We start from the raw sequence: 20,370 nt of genomic DNA on the forward strand, positions 1-20,370 counted from the left end.
CTTCTCCTTAGAATTCAGAAAACGAGCCTCAGCAGCAGAGAGTAGAGGCTGAAAGTGGAAAAGGAAGTAATGAAAAGTCATCAGGCTTTGGAGCCAGATACTCAGATCTGAGCTGCCTGCTAGTTTCATGACTGGTGCAAAACACTTCACACCTCAGTTTTCTCATTTGAGAGTGTGGCCCATTATATCTGCTTCATGGGTGGTTTTTCAAGGATTCAATGAGATGAGTGTCAAGTAGCCACCGTGCAGAGGATACGCAATAAACAGTGGCTATAAACAAAGTGATTATAATGAAAAACCCTTCGAGTTAGAGAGAAAATAGATTCTTTGAAAAGGTAAACAAAGTTGATAAGCCTTTAGTAGACTGACCACGAAAAAAAGAGAGACGACTTAAATTACTTGAATCAGAAATGAAAGAGGGGATATTACTACCGACCTTACAGAAATAAAAATTATGAAGGAACACTATGAACAATTGTAGGGCAATAAATTAGATATCTAAGGTGAAATGGACAAATTCCTAGAAAGACACATTGTACCAAAACTGACTCAAGAAGAAATAGAAAGTCTGAATAAACCTATAACAAATAAAGAAACTGAATTAGCAATCAAAACACTACACAAAGAGAAAAGCCCAGGCCCAGATGATGTCACATGTGAATTCTACCAAACATTTAAAGAATAATCAATGTCAGCTCTTCACAAACACTTCCAAAAAGTGGAAGCGGAGCAAACACTCATTCTATGAGGCCACTATTACCTCGATATCAAAACCAGACAAAGACATTACAAGAAAACTAAAGACCAATATTTCTTATGAACAGAGATGCAACAAAATACTAGAAACGAAATCCAGCAACATATAATAGTAAGAATTATACATCATGACCAAATGGGATATATCCCAGGAATGCAAGGTTCTTTCAACAACTGGAAATCAACTACTGTAATATACCATATCAATAGAATAAAAAAACAAAAGCACCACGATCATTTCAACGGATGCAGAAAAATATTTGACAAAACCCTGATTTAGAAAACATTCAACAGGGACTTCCTTGGTGGTCCAGTGGGTAAGACTCCACGCTCCCAACGCAGGGGGCCTGGGTTCAATTCCTGGTCGGGGAACTAGATCCTGCCTGCATGCCGCAACTAAGAGCCCGCATGCTGCAACTAAGACCTGGCGCAACCTAAATAAATAAATAAATATTATTTTTTAAAAAAACACTCAACAAACTAGAAATAGAAGGAGAAGTTCTCAATGTGATAAACGGCATCTATGAAAAACCCACAGCTAACATCATGCGTAATGGTGAAAGACTGCATGCCTTCCCCTAAGATCAAGAACAAGATTAGGATTTCTGCTCTTGCCATTTCTAGTTCTAGGAGGTTCTAGCCAGGACGAGTAAGCAAAAAAATGAAATAAAAGGCTTTCAGTTTGGAAAGGAAGAAGTAAAGGTATCTCCATTCACAGATGAGATGATCTTGTATATAGAAAATCCTACAGAATTCATTTAAAAAACTATTGGAATTAATAAATGAGTTTATGAAGGTTGCAGGATAAATCTTCAATATACAAAAATCAACTGTATGGGGATATACGTATGCATATAGCTGATTCACTTTGTTATACAGCAGAAACTAACACAACATGGTAAAGCAATTATACTCCAATAAAGATGTTAAAAAAAAATCAATTGTATTTCTATACACTGGCAATGAACAATCTGAAAATGAAATTGAGAAAACAATTCCATTTAAAATAGCAACAAAAAGAATGAAATATTTAGGAATAAATTTAGCCTCCCAAAAGTGTAAAACTTATACTGTGAAAACTACAAAACAGTATGAAAAGAATTTAAAGAAAATCTAAATTAATGGAAAGATATGCCATGCTCACGGATCAGAAGACTCAACATTGTTAAGATGGCAGTACTCCCCAAACTGATCTACAGATTCAATTTAGTCCCTATTAGAATTTCAGTTGGCTGCTTTGTAGAAAGTGATAGGTTGATCCTAAAATTCAAATGGAAACTCAAAGGATCAAAAATAGCCAAAATGGGCTTCCCTGGTGGCGCAGTGGTTGAGAGTCTGCCTGCTAATGCAGGGGACACGGGTTCGAGCCCTGGTCTGGGAAGATCCCACATGCCGCGGAGCAGCTGGGCCCGTGAGCCACAACTACTGAGCCTGCGCGTCTGGAGCCTGTGCCCCGCAACGGGAGGGGCCGCGATAGTGAAAGGCCCGCGCACCGCGATGAAGAGTGGCCCCCACTTGCCGTAGCCGGAGAAAGCCCTCGCACGAACCGAAGACCCAACACAGCCAAAAATAAATAAATAAATAAATAAAGTAGCTATTAAAATAAATAAATAAATAAATAAAAAATAAAAAATAAATTTACCATCTTAACCATTTAGAAAAAAAAAAATGTTTTAAAAAAAAAAAAAAAATAGCCAAAATAATCTTGTAAAAGAAGAATAAAATTGGAAGACTCACACTTCGAATTTCAAAACTTACTATAAAACAGTAGTAATCAAAATACTGCAGTACTGGTGTAAGGACAGACATACCCTTATTCCATTCTCAATGGAATACAACTAAGAGTCCAGAAATAAACCCTCACATCTATGGTTAACTGATCTCTGACAAGGTTGCCAAGATTGTTCAGTGAGGAAAGAGTAGTCTTTTCAACAAATTTCTGGGACAACTGGATAGGCACATGAAAAAGAATGCAGTTGGGCCCTTACCTCATACCATATATAAATACTAACTCAAAGTGGATGAAAGATCTAATGGTAACATCCAAAACTATAAAACTCAGAAGAAAACATAGGGATAAATATGACTTTGGATTTGACTTTAGCTATGACACCAAAAGCACACACCATAACAGAAAAAAATTAGATAAATTGGACTGAATCAAAGTTTACAACTTGTGTGCTACAAAGTAAAAAGACAACCCACAGGACAGGGAAAAAATGCCTCAAATCACATATCTGATAAGGGACTTGTATCCTGAACATATGAAGAACTCTTATAACCCAACAATAAAAAGGCAAATAACGTAATTTTTTAAATAGGCAAAGAATCTGAATAGACATTCCTCCAAAAAAGATATACACATGACTAATAAGCACATGAAAAGATACTCAACATCATTAGTCATCAGGGAAATCAAATCAAAACCACCATGAGATATCACTTCATATCTACTAGGATGGCTATAATCAAAAAGTCAAATAAGTATTGATGAGGATGTACAGAAATCAGAATCTTCATACATTGCTGGTGAGAATACAAAATGATGCAGCTATGTTGTAAATTGAATTGTGTCCCCCAAAAAAAGATATGTTGAAGTCCCAGTACCTCAGAATGTGACCTTATTTGGAAGAAGGGTCTTTATGGAGGTAATCAAGTTAAAATGTGATCATTATGGTGAGCCTTAATCCAATATGACTGGTGTCCTCATAAAAATTTGACACAGAGACAGATAGACACAGAGGAAAGATAAGAAGACACACACAGAAAATACCATGTGAAGATAAAAGATTAAAGTGAAGTATCTATAACCCAAGAAGCACCAAAGATTGCCAGCAAACCACTCAAATCTAAGAAGAGGCAAGGTAGGATTCCCCCTACAGTTTTCAGAGAAACATGGTCCTGCCAACACCTTGATTTGGGACTTTTAGCCTCCAGAACTATGGGACAATAAATTTCTGTTAAGTCAGTTTGTGATACTTTGCTACAGCCGACCTAGAAAACTAATATAAGCTACTTTGGAAAACAGGCTGACAGTTCCTCAAAAAGTTAAATATAGAGTTACAACAGGACCCCATAATTCCACACGTAGGTACAGATAGATAGATAGATAGATAGATAGATAGATAGATAGATAGATGATAGATACAAGAGAAGTAAAAACATATGTCCACATGAAAACTTGTTCATGAATATTCATGGCAGCATTATTCACAATAACCAAAAGGTGGAAACAACCCAAATGTCCATCAACTGATAAATGGATAAACAAAATGTGGTATACTCACACAATAGAATATTATTAGGCCATACAAAGGATGTACCTTGAAAACATTATGCTAAGTGAAAGAAGCCAGCCCTGAAGAACATACATTCTATTATTCCATTTATGTGACATCTCCAGAAGAGAGAAACACATAGAGACAGAAAGCAGATTAGTGGTTGCTTAAGGCTGGGGCCAGGGTGCAGGAAGGAGAGGGATTCAGGAGGGACAGTTAAACTGTATGGGGTTTCTCAAATGCTGGAGAGGGTGTGGAGAAAAGGGAACCCTCCTACACTGTTGGTGGGAATGTAAGTTGGTGCAGCCACCATGGAAAACAGTATAGCGGTTCCACAAAAAACTAAAAATACAGTTACCATATGATCCAGCAATCCAACTCCTCAGCATATATTCAGACAAAACTATAATTCAAAAAGATCCATGCACCCCCATGTTCATAGCAGCACTATTCACAATAGCCAAGACATGGAAACAACCTAAAAGTCCATCGACAGATAAACGGGTAAAGAAGATGTGGTATACTACTCAACCATAAAAGAGAACGAAATCATGCTATTTGCAGCAACATGGATGGACCTAGAGATTATCATACTAAGTGAAGTAAGTCAGAAAGAGAAAGACAGGGGCTTCCCTGGTGGCGCAGTGGTTGAGAATCTGCCTGCCAATGCAGGGGACACGGGTTCGAGCCCTGGTCTGGGAGGATCCCACATGCCATGGAGCAACTAGGCCCGTGAGCCACAACTACTGAGCCTGCGCGTCTGGAGCCTGTGCTCCGCAACAAGAAAGGCCGCGATAGTGAGAGGCCCGCGCACCGCGATGAAGAGTGGCCCCCGCTTGCCACAACTAGAGAAAGCCCTCACACAGAAACGAAGACCCAACACAGCCAAAAATAAACTAATTAATTAATTTAATTAAATAAGGTACCGCTTACTTTAAAAAAAAAAAAAGAAAGACAAATACCATATGATATCACTTATATGTGGAATCTAAAATATGACACAAATGAACTTACCTACGAAACAGAAAGACTCACAGACATAGAGAACCCAGTTGTGGTTGCCAAAGGGGAGCGGGGGCTGGGGAGGGATGGATTGGGAGTTTGGGGTTAGCAGATGCAAATTGTTACACATAGAAAGGATAAACAACAAGGTCCTACTGTATAGCATAGGGAACTATACTCAATATCCTGTGATAAAACATAACGGAAAAGAATATGAAAAAGAATGTATATAAATGTATAACTGAATCACTTTGCTGTACAGCAGAAATTAACAAAACATTGTAAATCAACTGTACTTCAATAAAATAATTTTTTTAATGTATGGAGTTTCTTTTTGAGGTGATAAAATGCTCTAATATTGACTGTGGTGATGGTTGCACAACATTGAATATACAAAAAACCCAGTGAAATGTATGCTTTACCTTGGTGGCACAGTGGTTAAGAATTCGCCTCCCAATGCAGGGGACACGGTTCAATCCCTGGTCAGGTAACTAGATCCCACATGTATGCAGCAACTAAGAGTTAGCATGCCACAACTAAGGAGCCTGCCAGCTGCAACTAAGGAGCCCACCAGCTGCAACTAAGACCTGGCACAACCAAAAATAAATAAACAAAATAAATAAAATTTTTTTTAAAAAAGAAATGTATGCTTTAAATGGGTGAATTGTATGGTATGTGAATTACATCTCAAGAAAGTTGTTATTTTTTTAAAAAGAGTAAGAGAGGCCCTTGACCACAGAAAGCACTATTACACACTTGGCACTGTGCTGGGTGCTGACCAAGACAGCAAGGACGGAGGTGGGTCTTCAGAAGCTGCAGACCAGCGGTTCTCAAATTTGGCTGCAAAGGGGACTCACCTGGGAAGCTTTTATTTAAATCAACTTTATTGACATATAATTTATATACAATAAATGCATCCCTTCCTTTTAAGAATATAGTTCAGTGAGTTTGACAAACACATACTCTGGGTAACCACCACCACAATCAAGATGAAGAACATCTGTATCACCCAAAAAAAGTTCCCTCACACTCTTCTGCAGTCAATCTTCCCACCACCTCCCAGGTCCAGGAAAGTACTAATCTGCTTTCTGTCATGAGAGTTTTGCCTTGTCAAGAATTTCATAAAAATGTAACCATCTAGTATGTACTCTTTTGTGTCTGGCTTCTTTCACTAAGCACAGTGTTTTTGAGATTCATCCACGATGCTGTGCATAACAATAGTTCACTTGTTTTTATCACCACGTAGTATTCCACTGGACCTTTATGACAGTTTGTCCATTCACCTGTTGTTGACTATTTGGGTTTTTCCAGTTTGGGAATTGTGAATTGTGAATTCATAGTTATTGTGAATAAAGCTGCTATGAATTTATGTGCAAGCCTTTCAGCAGACATGTTTCCATTTCTCTTGGGTAAATACCTTGGAGCAGAATTGCTGGGGCATAAGGCAAGTGTATGTTTAACTTTATAAGGAATGGTCAAACTGCTTTCCAGAATGGTTGTGCCATTTTACACCCCCACCTATGGTTGCCACTTTCAAAACTCCCAATGCCCAGGTCATGCCCCAAACCAATTAAATCAGAATCCCTGGGGAGGAGGACCCAGGCATCATTATCTTTAAAGCACCCCAGTGATTCTAATGCACAGACAAGGTCTGGAACCACTGCTACAGATCTCAGGTGCCCTGAGGCAAACAAACAGCAAAAGACACATTATATTCACCTACATCTGTTTCCTCATTCTTCCTTGATAGTGGAGAGGGAGAAAAGAAGCAAAACATATGCAAGCATCATCTTGCTTGACACCAGTGCCCTCAGCAAGCTTGGTTGGTCTCTCAGTTCAGATTTTTCCCCACCTTTTTTTGTTTTGTTTTGTTTTGGGGTTTTTTGGCTGCACCGCGTGGCCCAGCATGGCATGCGGGATCTAAGTTCCCCAACCAGGGATTGAACCCGTGCCCCCTGCAGCAGAAGCGTGGAGTCCTAACCACTGGACCGCCAGGGAATTCCCACCTCCCCTCTTTTTCTGAGTTAGAAGAAGGTAGGAGGAATACAAAATGATAAATATTAGCAATATTTTGACCACTTAATTTTGAGCTTGGCATTTTAGCTGGGTTATCATAGAGCCCTACAAAATAGGTCCTACTATAATCCCTCTGTTACAGATGAGGAAACTGGGGCTCAAAGAGGTTAAGTACCTTGCCCAGGGTCACACAGCCAGTTATTATTGTAGTCAGCATTTAAACTCAACAGTCTGTCCCCAAGGCCAAAGAACTTAAGCACTCCACTGGGCTCAGAGCAATGGATGGGTCGTGGAGCCATGAACCTCCTCCCACTACCCTGCTATCCCGGTAGCAGGAGAATACAACAAGCCTCCAACACAATTGTGAAGGGAGGCTGCAGGTGTGTTTATGAGAGAGCGGGAGAGTGAGGTATAATGTGACTGAAAGATGGGGGTTAATTATGGGATTTCCTTTCCTTTCAAGCTTAAAGGATGGGATTTAAAGCCCTCTGGTACAGGGGAGGAGACCAACTCATTGCTGCAGCCTCCTCCCTTCACCCCCCTCCTCCCCTTCCCCCCACCCGGTGCTGAGGGCAGGGAAGTGCCAGGGCTGGGAAGAGGGTAGGAGAACTAAAGGAAGCGAGGTGAGAAGGGGCTGCCCGCAGGCTGAGGTGTGGGCCTGGGCAATTTGCCTGCCCTGCATCTACCTGGTCCTTTCATCTAACTCTTATCTGACTTGGAATAGACAGCTAGCATTTTGCTGGAAGGAGCCGCCCTTGTCAGCTGGGACTGCTATTTCAAACAAGGGGGCAAGTCAGGAGTGAAAAAAGGGTTTCACAGACACGTATCAGGATTAGGGGAAACTGGGTGTGGGCTGCGCAGGAACTCTCTGTATTATCTTTCCAACTTTTCTGTAAATCGAAAGCCAGCCTAAAATGTAAAGTCTCCTTTAAAATAATAAATAAATACACAAATGAATAAGATGTATCTGGAGGTTGTAGAACCCTATAGCAGACAAGTGAGGAGAAAAGCAAAACAGAAGAAAATCTGCTGTGTATATACACACTGTGCACATGCTCAAATAAAAGTGGAAAACAAATCCTGGGCCATTCATTTTAAATCCTCAACAGGAGAAACAATTGGGGACAGATAAGGACCCCTATGAGACTTAAGGGTGGGGACTAAGGGAGGCTTAGAATTTGCTCCCCTCAAGAGATTTAGGGGGACAGCTGGAGAGTGGGCCTTCCGTGAACTACAATGAGTTGCCAGTGCCTGTACCAGCCCCTTCTCTCTATTTGTCTCTGTTTCTCTGGCTTGCTCTCAGACTCACCTCCCTTCTCACCTGCTCCCCACCATTTATCCCAGGGTAGTGCCAGAAAGCCACTGGCACTAAGGTGCCCTTAGCCAAGTTGGTTACCGTCCCTGGGCCTCAGCACTGGATCTCTAAAATGGGACTCCCATGAGCCCTGCCCACCTCACGGGACTGCGAAGGTAAGGGAAAATGTTTTGTGTATTACAAAGTTCAGTGTAGATACAGGTGATTAAATGTTCAGAGCCAGTCTGCTCATAGTAGCCCCAGACTGGAAATAACCCAAATGGCAATCAGCAGTGTCATGGATAAATAAATTGGGGTTTATTCACATACTGGAATACAGCATAGCAATAAAAAAAGAATGAACCACTGCAACCCACTAGAACACAGATGAGCCTCCCAGACATAATGTTGAGTGAAACAAGCCAGACACAAAAGTAAACATACTGCATGATTCAATTTATATGAAGTTCATAAACAGGCAAAACTAATCTCTGATGGTATAAGTAAGACTAGCAATTACCTTTGGGGGATATTGCCTGGAGGGGAGCATAAAGGCTGCTTCTGGGGTGCCGGAAATGTTCTAGATCTTGATCTGGTTCATATATATGTACAAATTTATCAATTTGTATACTTGATGGTATGTGAGTTATACCCCAACTTGACAATGTAAATGCCTAGATTTATTATTTGGAGCATCTTTTTTTTTTTTTTTTTTGGCCGCACCATGCGGCTTTCGGGATCTTAGTTCCTCGACCAGGGATTGAACCCTGGCCCACGGCAGTGAAAGCGCCAAGTCCTAACCACTGAACTGCCAGGGAATTCCCTATATGGAGCATCTTTGTGTCAGGAGGTAGGAGAACTTTTTGAAGGAGAATTTTTAAATGGTTTTTCTGCTCCTTCTTTCCTGCTCTCATCCACCCCCTCAGCCTCTCCCTATATAGGAACTTCTTGTTTCTCAACATTCCTTTATTCCACTCCTTTACTTCTTCATTGGAACCTCTACTACCGGCCAGGCACTATTCTAGAAGCTGAGGGCGCAACATATCTCTCAACAGTCCCAAGTGCAATAAACATGTATTTAACATCTGCTCTGAGCTGAGCACTAAGGGCCCTCCTCTACCAGCACTGAGCATTTTCTCTCAAGCAGGTCCAAGTGGCAAAGAGCGAGGCACAGAATATCTGGGCTCCTTTCTAGTTTCACCTATGGTTCCGAGAAAGAAGATGCCTACTATGTGTCAATGTGCATTTAATCCTCTATAACCCAGCTCACACAGCTGGAAGGCAGCAGCACAGAGTTCAAACCCAGGTATGTCTGATTCCTATGTCCCTGCCCTTCCCACCACTCTCGAGACCTCCCAAGAGCCAGATCAGTTTTGCTCTCTCCCTGGAACTCTGTGGTAGTCAGCCTCCAAATGGACCCAGTGATTCTTGCCTCCAAGTATTCATGTCTTTATAGGCCCCTCCCACATTCAATGGGGTTGACTTGTGTGACTAATAGCATATTGTAGAAATAGTGTTTGTCTTCCAAGTCTAGGCTATAAAAGACATGGGGCTCCTGCCTTGCTCTTTCTTGAATCACTCACTTTGAGGCAGCCAGGAGCCATGTTATGAGGACACTCAAGCAGTCCTATGGAGACAGCTGTGTGTCAAGAAACTGACACCTCCTGCCAAAAGCCAGCCCCAACTTGTTAGCCACATGAATGAACCATCTTGGAAGGAGATCCCCCAGCCTGTCAGGCCTTCAGATGACATTAGCCCCACCTGGCATCTTGACCACCACCCCATGAGAGACCCCAGCCCAGAACCGGCCAGCTAAGCCACTCCCAAATTTCTGACACACAGAAACTGTGTGTTGCTGCTTTAAGCTACTAAATTTGGGCGGAATTTTTTACTTCGTATTGTGCCGTATAAATAATAGAGCCCCGCTCAGAGCCATGGGTTCATGATGCAGGAATAGTCTGGAGGGAGGCATGTTTAGGCATCCAGAACCAGCCACTTACCAGAGGGGTGGCCAGAGCGAGCTGAATTTGAGAGGACAGGAGAGGATCAATATCAGCAAGAAATCCTCAGTGTGTGGGAAAAGAACTGTGAAATAAGAGACCAAGCAAAGCAGAAGTCCTGGCACCCTCTTCCCTAGAAATTTCTCACACTTCATCTATCTCAGTAAATAGAACCACGTGTACCCGGTGACTCTAGCCAAAAACCTGGGAGTCATCCTTGAGCCCATTCTCACTCTCACACCCAACATCCCATCCACAGCCAGGCTCTGGGCTCTACCCCAGAATGCATCCCAGGCCTGGTCCCTTCTCACCATCTTTCCGGCAAGCGCCATGGACTAAGCCGCCAGCGTCTATCACCTGGGCAATATCCGCCGCCTCTTGACCCATCTCCCTGCTCCTACACTTTCGCCTGCTCAAGGTCAGAGTGGCCTTCTCCAAGTGGAGATCAGATCATGTCTCTCATGCTTAAAACCCGCCAGTGCACACTACTCTCCAGCCACACGGCCTTCTTTCAAGCGTGACAAGCTCACCTCACCTCAGGTGCACTGGCTCTTTCCATCTCTCAAATCATCATGTAACATCACTGGAGTCTCATCTCACACAATACTTCCTTGGAGGAGTTTTCCTGGGCCACTCAGCCTAATCATTCTCTAACCCCCGCTCTAGCTCGATTCCCTCATAACTTGTTTGCCTATTTATTGTCTGTCTCCCCTGTGAGAATGTCAGTCCCATGAGGGCAAAGGCCTTCTCTGTCTTGTTCACCTACAACAGTGTCTGGCATATGGAAAGAGCTCCAAAAACATTGGTTTAATGAATCCCTTCTAGAGGCAGGGGGATGGATGAGATGACCTCCAAGTTGATCCGGTTATAAAATCCAGAGTACAGAGCTCTGCTGTGTGTTCTGGGGCTCACATCACCCTTTCCCAGCAGGAGGAAAAGGCAGGGCATTAGCAAGATCTGTAGTTTTAGGGGAGAGACTTGCCAGCTGGGTGGCGCTCACACCACCAGTGGGTACCATTTCCTATAGAGGAAAATCCTATAAAAAGCCCCATTTGTCTGTCTGGCCACTGCCCTGCCAGACCACCTCTTCCCGCCGGGTTAGCCTCATTGGCTGGGCAGAGCAGGGCTGCTGCAGCCTGGTGTATTCTGACCCCCCAGCATATGTGAGAACTGCCAAGCAGGCTACGCCCCCCAGAAGTCATCTTTGTCATCTCTCTGTGTCCACACAGGAGGCAGCTGTACAGCAAGGAGCCATCTTCTGTCACACCTCTCAGCCTCTCTGGACCCCCCCATTCACCCTACTCAGACCCTTCACTGGACATTCATCACCTTATCCTCTCTGACTGTATCCACTACTGCAAGAGATGGAAGGCAAAGGGGGAAAGGTAGGTAAGGATCAAGGAATGTCTGCCCCTAGGCAAGAGGGACATTTTAGAAGGAAGCGCAAAGGCCCAGGGACAGAAATGGGTGAGGAATTATACTGTGAGACCTTGGGAAAGTCATTCAACCTTTGGGTGCCTCGGTTTATCTGTAAAACAACGAGAGCTTTCGGCCTGTTTTATGCTCTGGTAGAATTAAAAGAATAAAATCAGATAACGCATTGAAGTGTTTTCTAAGGCCTATAGCACTGTACAAATGTCCATTGTTATTAAGAGAAACAGGTGCAGGAAGGGGGGGGGGGTTGAATGGGGAGGAGCAAGAACACCGGAAGGTTCTGGGGTTAAAGGTGGAAAAACTCTGCTCTGGATGAAGAGAACAAGGTGGGAGATGCAGGGAGAGGCAGAAACTCACTTCCCACCCAGAGAAGAAAAGGCTGAGGTTGTCAGAAAAGCAGAAGACAACAGAAGGGGCAGAAACTGCCCAGATGGCAGAAACAAGCCAGGCCTTTTGCACTTCTGCTGGGACAGCCCTCCAACCTGGAGTTTCCAGATGGAGAGACCCCTCCCCTACACCACAGCAAGGCTGTGTACTCTGCTTGAGCAAGGTCACTCAGGAGGAAGTGGATCCCCTCTCAGAGAGGCCTACTCCATCAGCACCTTTCTCCAGTGTAACTCTCCGCCCTCAGAGCTACCAATTGATAATAATCAATTACCTGTTATGTTTTTGAGCACCTATTGTGTGTCAGGCACTGTGCTGAGCACGTCACACACATTGTCCCATCTCATCCTCATAATAACCTTTTCTTATTCCCATATCCTTGAGAATGAAACAGAGGCTCAGAGAGGTTACATGACTTGCCCAAGGTCACCCAGCTAATAAGAAGCAGAGCATGAGATGCACCAGACACCGGGCCTCAACTGCTCAAAGCTCCTTTTTGAAGCATCCTCCCCCTTCCTTCCATTCACTGAACTCCTTCCTGAAAGATTAAGTGCGAACAGCAAAGGCAGGGGCTAGAGGGCAGGGAGGATATTAACAATAATGGGACCAGTGCGTAGACTGGCTGCACATGAAAGGTTAAGGCAGGGCACTTCCACCTCCAGAAAGCTGAGCGCATCTGACGGAACAATTTCCTTCCCAAGTCATCCATCAAAACCCATCCTGGTGTCATCCCCACCCCCACCCCCATTACTCCAAGGCTGCCACCAGGTGATCACTCTTCTGCCAAAGCATGAGAGGATGCAGCAAGGGACCAGCCAACCTGGCCAATCAGGACCCAGCAGTTCCTCTGGTCTTTCTTTCCTCCTGTTTTCCTCTCCCACTAAGACCAGCCAGGAAACACTGATGGGGAAACTGAGCACCAAAGTGGGATCCCGCCAATGAAGAGAGTGGGACAGTCGCTCAAGGAGGTTCCAGACCCAGCGCGACCCTGACCTCTGACCTTTTTCCACCTCACCCCCACTCCCCCTACCTATCCCCTTCTCCGCCCTCGGGGTCCTATGGCTGTGGCCCCATCCCGCGTTTTTCTAGGCTGGCCAAATCCGGCCAACTAGGGCTCTGCGCGGCCCAAGGGGGATTCAAATGCATCCTTCTCCCCCTCCATACCTCCACTCCCCTTGAGAACTAGGTGGAAATACCTTCAGAGGCCCTTCTCCAGGAGCTCGATCCCCGCCAGCCACCCCCAGTAGCCGCCGAGCCTGCGCATCGCGCCCCCATCCCCCTCGCCGCCCCCCGCCCCCGGCCCTCGCCTTCACCTTGACCTGAGGCAGCTCCGGGGCCCAGAAGCTTTGCATAAACAAAGAGAGAAGGAGGGGACGATCAGGGCACCGCCCCCGGCCCGCCGGCGCCCCCGCTCCAGTCCCGTGACCCCTAGCCCGTCCCGTCCTCAAGCCCCCCGCGGGGCCAGCGGCCCGCAGCCCCTTACCTTGGCCTGGCATTTCCGATGACAGGAGAAGCTGCAGACTGCAAGAGGGCGAGACACAGAAAGAAAGTTTAGCCGCGAGGTATGAAATGGAAACTCCGGCGAAATCTCCTCCCACCCCCGCCCGCAATCCGCGCTCGGGAGGGAAGGAGGGACGGAGGGAAGGAGGGACGGAGAGAGGAGGGGGCGGGGGGCTGCCGCAGCTCCCCGGGGCCTGAGGGGCGAGAACGCCCGGGACTGCGAACCCGCGGGCCGAGGAGGCGCCTAGACCACGTTGCCAGAGCCCCTCGGGCGGCCGCGGGAAGTTGGGAGGAGCAGGGGGAGAGGAGGGGAACCGACTCGGCCGCTGGATCCTTGCAGAGGGCAGAGGTGGCCCGGACCCAGGGTCCTTGTCAGCCGAGCTAGGAATAAGGCGACCTTCTCCCCTTACACGCCAGGCAGGCAGCTGGCACCCGGGAACCACGATCACACTCACTCCCCCCAGGAGAGACACACAGACCCAATTCATGGTCCAGGAGAGGCCCGCGCGCGCACACACACACACACATTTACACCCATATACACACACAGACACCAATAACCACTTACACCCATACACTCAGCCATACGTGCACACATAGCCAGCCTTGCACACCCACTCACAAGCCCAAGGAGAAACCTCTGACTGGGGGTCGGAGGGTGGGTCGCACACACAATTTCACGGGAGATCCTCGGAGTACAGCCTGACACAGACGTGTGGACACAGATTCACAAACTTTGTGTTGAAACACACGTGAGTTGAAACACACACACACACACACACACACTCACACACACACGACTCGCTCTGCCCTCCCACTACCAGAAGCTGGAATCAAATTTCCTGTGGGGTTCCCTCAGCCTGGAATGTCCCAGCCTGCCCACCCTAACCCCAGGGCCCTCCACCGAGGGTTTGGTGAGCCTCTCTCACCAGGTCCCAAAGGTGGGTGAGGGGGCTCCTGAGCTGAGCTTCTGCGCTGACTTGGGCCTGCGGAGGCAGGTGGGTCAGGGGCACTGGTTAGGGAACAGGGAGCCAGCCTGACGGCGAATCCTCAGTCCCGGACCACAGTCGGCTGCCCTGCCTTCTGGATCTACAGTTACCCAACCCCTTTCCAACCACGAGCCAACCAGATCCCCAGCGGAACGCAGAAGGGAGACTGAGGCACAGCTGAAGGCCCAGAGCCGCCAAAAGAGGCTCCAGGGCACCCCACACGAAGACTTCTGGTTTGTCGGTGGGAGTGGGGGCGGGGGGGAAGCTGGGAGGCACACCGGGTGGAGTCTGGGATGTGACCTTGGCCGGCCCTTGTTCTCCCAGAACCTAGTTCTGGCCCCAGCTCAGGCCTGTGATTCAGCCAGTGCTGCGCAAGTCTTTCCTGACCCCACCAGCCACGCAGCCCGGCCCGGGGACTTCTCCACCCCCGGCCACCCACGTCAAGTCAGGCCCATCCATCAAGCCTTTCTGCTTCTCCCTCTGCCCCACCCGCCCCAACCCCAGGCAACGCCCCTGCAGAGGGTGTTTCCACTCTGACGCCGGCAGCCTGCCTAGCCCCACCCCCATGCCTTCTTTTCTGGCCTAGGAATGTGGAATTGAGAAAGCCTCTGGCCATGTGGCCTGAGCTTTGAAGGCCCTTCCAGTCAGGCAGGCGCCCCACTGGGCCACTGCCTCCAGACCAAGGGACCTTTCCTCTTCCTCTGCTAATCAAATGCCAGGTCTTCAAGAATAAGGCCTGGGGGCTTCCCTGGTGGCGCAGTGGTTGAGAATCTGCCTGCCAATGCAGGGGACACAGGTTCGAGCCCTGGTCTGGGAAGATCCCACAAGCCGCGGAACAACTAGGCCCGTGAGCCACAATTGCTGAGCCTGTGCTCCGCAACAAGGGAGGCCACGACAGTGAGAGGCCCACACACCGCGATGAAGAGTGGCCCCCACTTGCCGCAACTAGAGAAAACCCTTGCACAGAAACAAAGACCCAACACAACCTTAAATAAATAAATAAATAAAATTTAAAAAAAAAAGAATAAGGCCTGGGCCCCTCCTCTGGAGGCCTCTCTCACTCTTCCCTCCTCCTTGAAGGCATCACCACAGAGTGCCATTTCCTGCACCATCTTTGTTCCTACACTTGTGGGCTCCTTCAAGGGAGGGACCTCCTGGCTCTCTCTCTCTCACACACACACACACACACACACACACACACACACACACACACAAGAGATACAGTGCCTGGTACGTAGTAGAGGCTTAATAAATGTTTGCTGAGTTGACCTGAAGATCTCCACTGGAGTTTATGTGCACCCCCATTTAATCATCCCCCCCCACTCAGTCTTTTCCTGAATCATAACCCTCCCCCCAGCGTCTCATAGTCAATCAACAAGGCACCCCTAAGTGTTCACTCCAGGCCTCCCACCCCAGTCTAGACACTGGGAGCACAATGAGAGCCAGGACTCCCATCTTTCTTCGGCATCAGACTTCATACACTTGACGTTCACAGAGTGCATCAAAACTTTCCTACCTCAGGGCCTTTGCACTTGCTGTTCTGGCTGCCTGGACAGCTCTCCCTCACTCCATCTCTCCATTGTTCACCAAGCCACATCCTTCTTCTACTTCTAGAATCCACTGAAAGCCATCTCTTCAAAGAGGCTTGCCCTGACCACCCAAATTACAGTAGGCTCCCCATTATTCTTTCTCAGCAGCACCCTGATAAAATCCTCTTAGCACAGCTCACAATCTGAACTCATCTGGGGTAATTCCTGCTCACTTATATATAGTATATCTCCCCACACTAGACGGATGACGGCAGGGAACATGCCTGTCTCATTCACACTGTATCCCCAGCAGCTAGAACAGTGTCTGCTCCAAGCACACAGCACCTTTGTGCAAATTAGAAAAAGTCCCACCCTCTGGGCAGACCAGCCCACTGGACACTGACTATAGTGTCTTTGTGGGAATGGCAAGAAGATGCTCGTTCTCCAGGAGGACCCAGCCCTGTACCTGGATGCATGGCTTGGTGAGCAAAATGTGGACTGATTCCAGTGCTCTCTCGGGCAGGCACTCTTGGCAGTGAATGGCCTGCAGGGCAGGCCTGCCTGTCACACAGTGGACATACACTCAATAAATGCCCTTGAATGGAGGGCAGATGGGGAAATCATTGGGCAATTGCAGTACAATGTGCTGAGTTCTCCCTACGTGCTGGAATGCAGAGAGCTTGTCCTTGAAAGCTCTAGAGTGGGGAGCAAAGGAATATACCTCCCCCAGCCCCCAGCCCCCAGCTCAAAAGACAAAAGCTCAGCAAACTGAATTCAAGTGGCAGGTTCCAAGCAGCGCAGGCGTTGTCAAGCCCCCACAAATGAATTTTTGCACCTTCCGAAGCACCTGCTCCCAACCCCAGGGAAACCCTCTTGCCCTGAGTCCCCTCCAGGGAAGGCTCCTTTACAATCTCAGTCACCTGTCTCAGGTATTCTCCCATAGGGCAGTATTTCCTACTCTCTAACCTGCATCCCTCCTGCTGTAATTTGAAATATGCCGTTTAGCTGGCTTCTCACTTCTCAGATCAATGGCACGTTCAAATGTGTCACAGAAAGGTAAACTACGGCAGCCAGCCCCCAAGGTGGCCCCCAGTGTGTCTCGCCTCCTGGTATGCTCACCCTTCTGCAGTCCCCTCCCACAATGAACTGGTTTATATACCAATTGGATATTATAGAAAAGATGGTATATGACTTCTGAAGCTAAGTCATCAAAGGCACTGGTGGCTTCAGCCTTTGTCTCCTGGATCACTCACTCTAGGGGAAGCCAGTTACCATGTCATGAGGACACTCAAGCAGCCCAATACAGAGGGCCATGTAGTGAACAACTGAGGCCTCCTGCCACCAGCCAGCACAAAGTTGACTGGCGCACAACTGAACCACCTTGGAAGTGTATCTTCCACCCCTGTCAGGCCTTTAGATGACTACAGCCCCAGCTACCTCGACGGTAACTTCATGAGACACCCAGAGTCCAAACCACCCAGTTACGTGGATGAATCCCCACTCATGAATCCCTGACCCACAGAAACTATGTGAGAGAATAATTCTGTACTTGTTTTAAACTGCTAAGTTTTAGAGTAATTTGTTATGCAGCTACAGCTAACTAATACAGAAACCAGAGCACAGGATCCCTCAGAAAGCAAGAGGCCAAAGGCTGATGCTGTGAACAAAGACCAGAGGCCATCCCCTGGGTCCTTCCTTGCTCCCTGGGTACCTGCATATTCCTCTCTCTAACTCCTTCTTCCCTTTCTTTACCCTACCAAGCAATTAGTCATCCAACGAGGCTGCTGAATCCCACCCTTCCTCCCACACCACTGCACCAGTTCAGACCAGTTATCCTTCCCTGGGCCCCATCTCCCCACCAGCCTTGTCTCCTTTCAATCCACAGAGTCACAGGCCATTCTCAAGTACAAACTGATCACATTGTACCCCTGCTTAGAACCCTCTGTCTAGCTCCTCAACACACTTATAAGGCCCTACATGGCCTAGTCTTGCCTCTACCTCCAGCCACTGCCACTAAAGAGATCTGTTCCTGCCCCACCAAACTCCCCAAACAGACTTCGAGTCTACAAGGTTCAGGTCTGGAATGTGAGCTCATATACATCCTTCAAGGCCCAGTTCAAAATGTCCCTCCCTGGATAATTTCAAACTGGAAGGATTCTCCCCAGCCTAAACCCCTGGGACCAGAACTGACATTCTGGGGCAACAGAAAAGACACAAGAGAGGGTTGGGGAGCCTCGCTCTTCAGCTCCACCCCCTGCTGGGAGAGGGCAGGTGGGGACCATAGTCAGTCTTCCCAAGTGCTTCAGGACAAACACCACCTACGATCAAGCCTAGTAAGAGGGTGGGAACACTAAAGGAGTTAACTGATCCTTCGTCCACTCATCCATGGGTCCTGCTCTCCACCTACCCACTTACCTACCTGGCTGCATGTAGACTGGCTCTCAGCTCAGATGCAGGTCACACACCAGCTCTGTGATCTGGGGCAAGTAACTTAACCACTCTGAGCCTTCATCTCGAAAATGGGGGTAATAATAGCATCTACATCACAGAGTTGTGAGAATTAAATGAGTTAATATACGTGGCCAGCCCAGAGTATGTTCTGTATAAGGATTAGCTATATCAGCAGCATCTCCATCACCTTCGTGATTGTTATTATACGGAAGAGCCCCGAGTCAGGAGAGCTGGGTTCTTGTCCTGACTGCTATCAGAGCTGTGTTACCTGAAGCAAGTCACTCCCCTCTCTGAGTCTCAGACTCCTGCTCAGAAAATAAGGCAGCCAACTGGCAGCCTCCAGGGTAGATTGGGCCTGCACGCTTGTCTTCATTAACCGGCTCAGTGTTTAAATCACAAAGGCTTCTTCTCTTAGTTGGAGTGCCTTCCAGCAGAGCAGTTCTCTCTGGATCCCTGGGGCCCCCACCATGGACTGCTGTCCACACTCACTTGCCTGCTTTCCTCTGAAGGCCCTTGCCTTTCCGACCCCTGGAACAGATGGTCTCCAAGCTCTCTTCCAGCTGTGAGAGCGTGTGTATAATCCCAGCCAGTCTCTCCATTATAGTCACCACCTACCACTTCCTCCCCACAACCAACAAAGGGGGGAACCCAGGTTCCAACCCTGAAAACATCCCAAACGCTGTTGAGGAAACACCCGGTTGACAGGGATGCCCACTCCACAGGGTACCATTTCTCGTTGCAGGGGAACGAGGGCAGGAAAACTCTAGCCTCCCCATCCTGGCATCCCTCAGATGCCTGAGTCCTCCCTGGACACCCATCTCATGACCAACCCCACCTGAGAAGACCATGGCCTTCCCTAGCTCCCACGGAAGGCTAGTGGCCCTGCAAGATGAAGCCCCCTGGGGAGGGACCCTGTCAAACCAAAGCTCCGTGGAGCCCAGGAGCCCCACCTCAGCCCACGGGTGTCAACACTGCCCCCTCACAGCAGGGCCAAGCCAGCGGCCTGAGACGGAGCAGAAAGCCCCATAGAGGGGAGGGGTCTGTAGGTTACCTGCACGGGGGGAGCACTGCGCCCCAACCCCAGCCCTTGGCCGACTCCTGCCTTGCTGGGCTGCCTGGACTCTCTCCTGGGGTGGCTTCCTGCCTCTCGGGAACACAGGAAGCCAACATTGTTGGGATCTAAATGGCCTTTTCCTCCTGGCCTCGGGTCGGAAAATGAGCACATAGCCTCGGTGTGCACCTGACCCCGGCGATAACTGCCTGCATGCCCGGCCGGCCTCCGCTCCTTCCCCAGCTGGCAGAGACCTGCTCAGCCACCCACCTGCCCACCAGGCCTCGCCGCCCCTCCCTGCCTTGCTTACTTCCGTAGCCTGGCCTGGAGGTACATGATGGTTTATATTAGGTGCCAACTTGGCTAGTCCATGGTACCCAGATATTTGTTTAACATTCTTCTAGATGTTCCTGTGAATGGTTGGTTTGGGGTTTTTTTGGATGAGATGAACATTTAAATCAGTAGATTTTGAGTAAAGCACCTTCCCTGCCATATGTGGGTGGGCCTCGTCCAATCAGTTGAAGGCCTGAACAACAAAGACTGATCTCCCCAGGCAAGAAGGCATTCTGCCAGCTTTTGGACTTGAACTGCAACTCTTCCCTGGGTCTCCAACCTGACCGTCTGCCCTGCAGATTTTGGACTTGTCAAGTCTCTACGATCATGTGAGCCAATTCCTTATAATAAAT

General features: G+C 47.7%; 1 protein-coding gene across 7 annotated transcripts in view; it reads right to left on the reverse strand.

Moving 5' to 3' along the window:
* TNS1 (tensin 1) overlaps positions 1 to 20,370 on the reverse strand; it is a 207,413-nt gene that overhangs the window by 161,440 nt on the left and 25,603 nt on the right. For 6 of the 7 annotated variants that reach the window (XM_028167912.2, XM_057551606.1, XM_028167910.2 and 3 more), the window contains one exon: positions 13,648 to 13,685. In XM_028167912.2, the coding sequence (XP_028023713.2) occupies positions 13,648 to 13,685 (38 nt within the window). Of the gene's footprint in view, positions 1 to 13,647; positions 13,686 to 14,593; positions 14,611 to 20,370 lie in introns of those variants that run through there. The other variant, XM_057551607.1, reaches the window with a different exon arrangement.

This window comes from Balaenoptera acutorostrata, chromosome 8 (assembly GCF_949987535.1).
Source record: "Balaenoptera acutorostrata chromosome 8, mBalAcu1.1, whole genome shotgun sequence".
NCBI lineage: Eukaryota > Metazoa > Chordata > Mammalia > Artiodactyla > Balaenopteridae > Balaenoptera > Balaenoptera acutorostrata.